The following is a 3554-nucleotide window of genomic DNA, read 5'->3' as shown; positions in this document are numbered from 1 at the left end:
GCACCGGCTGGTTTCGTCGGCCACCTGGACGAGATATACGCCGGGAGAAACAGCGAGGCCAGCAACACCTGCCCCCGTCACTTTGCCCCAGCCTGTTCCTTGCCTTGCTTCAAACGCGGCACACCGTAAGCGGGCGTAGATCGAGTTTATCCTCTGCATACTGTTGTCGATTCGAAATTGAAATTTCACCCTCGCTGGATCCTGGACACCCACACGTGTCCCTTTTGCTTTTTAGTCTCTCCCTCTCTCTCTTTTTTCTCCCCTTTCTTTCCTCTTTTCTTTTTTTTTTAACTTTGTCCACTCGATATTGGATACTGGATACTGGGAGGAGGGGGATATGCGGGTTCCTCCTTGCCGTGATATTGGATTATTCTCAAAGTCGTCCCCTCCTCCCTCCCCCACGCCGGTATTCTTTCCAATATGAAATTTTTAACCCCGAGAGTGCGCGTTTTCGATCATGCCCCACCAGCTAACTCGCCAACAACCTAGGCTGGCCAGCCTAGGCTGACCTAAACCGCAATGAAAACTCCCGAATCGATGACGAGGCCGCTCGATTCCCATCACGTATCATCGGCTGTGCAATCAGGGTCGAACAATCGGGCTTCGATCACGTGACCGTGACCGTTCCCTCGTGACTGTTCCCTCCTTACTTCCGGCCGCTATTACCTCTCCACCCTGAATAAACAGAGCAATTTTAAACCGATATCGATAAAAGACGAGGAAACAGGGAACGTACAATCGTGATCTATGAAATCCCTCTGACGCCAAGTTCACACCTTTCTACTCCTACAGTACAGGGTGAACTTCAAGATCTCGATGTTCCCTTACACGACCATCTTCTCGCACGCGGCTGGTTTCAAGCTGGTGTGGCTACTTCCAAGCGGGTCCGAGGTTACCAGGCTCGTCAGGTCCGTCGACGACGTTCACCAGGCCGCCGAGATCGTATACGAGAGGTAATAAATAGTTTAACAGACCGTGAATAATGGATCCGTGACCGTCCCGGTGTATGGTACTCGTACAGCCTAGGAAATTGCCCCTGCCCTGGAATATCGAGAAGGGGTGGATTTCTGGCCAAAGGTTTCCGCAGGATCAACCAATGCCGCATCACTCGCTCGGTTTCCGCAGTCTTTCGCCCTGCCCTTCCTCTCCTCTCTCTCCTCTCGTTTCCTTTCCTCTCTCATCCCTCCTCTCGATTCGAATCGAAAAATCGAGTGTCGATTCGAACACTTTCCTCTCCGGTTGTACGTACGGATAAAATAGGGGAGGGTAAAATGTTAAATGCGGTTGCAGCCACGGATTCGACGGGAGATCGTGCCTGTTGAAGAACATCTGTCTAGCGATGGAGTACGTGGGCCGGAGGGACGGAGTGATCGCGAAGATATTGAAATTGTTGGCCGGGTGAGAGATATTGATACGACGAGATACGACCATTTATTGTTAGGGGTTTATTAATGATCGTAATAAATTTTCAGATCGTACAACGATACCGCGGGCAATCCTGTTTACTGCGACGTCCACGTCAGACGTTGCCCCCTCGACTTGATCGGCGTCGACTATTTCACGGGCCAATGAATCGGCGAAACGCTGTCTGAACGCTGAGAATATCCGATATTCCGGATATTTTCCATCCACGAAATTACTAACTTCGATTAAATTAATAAAATTTCATTCTCTACAGAGGTTTGACAGGAATTGATCGATTAATTATTTATCCAAATATATAAATATATATTAACACCTCCTCCTGTTAATCAGGCGATTCTGGTTCCACGTGAATCTCCATCCGAACGGAGAGAATAAAAGTAAAAGTACAAGCGAACCGTGAAATTTTCTTATTTCTCTGGATGGACCGTCTGAGGGGAGGGCGAAAAGGGTGATGTCCACATTCCTCCGTGGACGAGAACGGTCGTATAATTGCATCCGTGTCGAGGGTGGAGACCGGTAGCGACGCGTTAACGAAAAGCATTAATTTAGAACTGTCCTGCGGTTTTCTTCCCCCTTCCGTGGGGAGGGGAAGGAGGCGGAGGAGAAGGTGTGCGTGCGCGCAACTCCCATATGCAATTAACAGCAGCTCGTTCCACCGCTATGACCCGCGAAATGAGGAAATAAGTGTCGCCCCGGTGAAAAAGGGCACTTCTCCTCCCTCTCCTCCACGTCGTCCAGTTTTTCGAGAGAGAGAGAGAGAGACAGCAGCAAGCATTCTGGAAGACAGTGTGAATTAATATAAACGCGCATTTAAAAGTACAATGAGCGAGCGAGCACCTTTCGTGTTTCTCTTTTTCCTCTCTATCTCTCTCTCTCTCTCTCCTCTTATACATCATATTTCAAGCAATCCTCGCCTGTCTTGGTTCCGATCGTCCTCGCCATCTCGAACGAAATACGTGGACGTTCGCCTGATTTAGTACGGGATGAATAATATTTAAACTTTCGTATTTTACGTATCAATAAACGAGGAGAGTAAATTTTTGGTTGCTAAAATAGTTGTTAAAAAAAATGGTAGAAATGATTACAATTTGATCGATTGTTAGATCGATAGCCGAAATTTTATCCGAAGAGGTAACCGGCCCCAGACGGTATATAATATCATACACATACATATATTATTTGCCGAACGAATTGTCGAACGAGTGGCCAAAGTCTGTTCATTAGACCCGTCTCACGTTCCCGTTACACGAGGCTCTGGGAACGTATTGCCCGTGGAACGAGGACGGTCAGTGCGGGGACAGCGTTCCAACCGAATCGCGTTGTCCAATTCGCGGACACGATTCTTCTTCGTCTCGTTTTGCTAGGGGAAAGAGGAGTTGGAGCGTTCTTTTTTTCTTTTTTTTCTCCTTTGGACGGGCGGCCCATCGTGCAACGGAACGCATGAGAGTCGCATCGCGGCGGCGCTCGAGGGATGCAAGGCATTCGAGATCTTTTCCTCGTCTTTGCGTACCTCCAGTTCCTCGCCATCTGCGTATCTGAAAACGCGATCGACGCTTCAACCACGCTGTCCAGGCGCAAGAGGTACTTGATTTTTCCGGAAGGGAGTAACATGCAGGTATGATTTTATATTTCGTGTTTCGCTTTTTGTTAGAGAGAAAGAAAAAAAATACGTATAGTTTTGTATAGTAAGTAATATTATTCGTTATTATTAGAATTTCATAATTTGGTTTAATCTCGAAGATTTTTTTTTCTCACAAATTCGTGTTCTTTTCCAGTTAGTGTATTGCCTGACGGTGGGAACCTACGCGAAGGAGAACGATGTAATAATGGGGATAACGGCAGCCCTGGCCTGGGAGTTGCCGAGCAAAGTCGACTCGAAGATATCGAAGTTGCTCGATCGAAAGAGCAGAAGCGTCATGTACCCGAAAATAGAGGCTCTGCTGGAATCGTGAGTAAATTCCTCGCAAATCTCTTCTATATTTAACGATTTTCTTCTTCGTTCTACATTAATCTTCGTTCTTTTCTCCATCGGGTCGAGAATTATTATTATCGATGAGTTTATTAATCTCTTGATCGTCTCGAATTCTTCGAGATTGGCGGAAAGAAATAGAGGAAATGGTGAAGGTGTT

At 47.1% G+C, this 3554-nt stretch overlaps 2 protein-coding genes across 3 annotated transcripts in view; both read left to right on the top strand.

The window, feature by feature from the left end:
- LOC102675985 overlaps positions 1 to 1680 on the top strand; it is a 27143-nt gene extending 25463 nt beyond the window's left edge. The window contains exons 2-4 of one of the 2 annotated variants that reach the window (XM_006609982.2): positions 793 to 953; positions 1291 to 1398; positions 1473 to 1680. In XM_006609982.2, coding sequence (XP_006610045.1) covers positions 793 to 953; positions 1291 to 1398; positions 1473 to 1572 — 369 coding nt within the window. In that variant the 3' untranslated portion in view covers positions 1573 to 1680. Of the gene's footprint in view, positions 1 to 792; positions 954 to 1021; positions 1107 to 1290; positions 1399 to 1472 lie in introns of those variants that run through there. The other variant, XM_006610102.2, reaches the window with a different exon arrangement.
- Positions 1681 to 2673: 993 nt separating this feature from the next.
- Positions 2674 to 3554, top strand: part of LOC102675855 — a 3198-nt gene continuing 2317 nt past the window's right edge. The window contains exons 1-2 of the mRNA XM_006609980.2: positions 2674 to 3040; positions 3201 to 3373. Of these exons, the coding sequence (XP_006610043.1) occupies positions 2897 to 3040; positions 3201 to 3373 (317 nt within the window). The 5' untranslated portion in view covers positions 2674 to 2896. The remainder of the gene's footprint in view (positions 3041 to 3200; positions 3374 to 3554) is intronic.

Source organism: Apis dorsata, unplaced genomic scaffold (assembly GCF_000469605.1).
Source record: "Apis dorsata unplaced genomic scaffold, Apis dorsata 1.3 scaffold_68, whole genome shotgun sequence".
NCBI classification, from domain to species: domain Eukaryota; kingdom Metazoa; phylum Arthropoda; class Insecta; order Hymenoptera; family Apidae; genus Apis; species Apis dorsata.
Note: the sequence above shows the minus strand (reverse complement) of the source record. Positions and strands in the feature narration are given on the sequence as shown.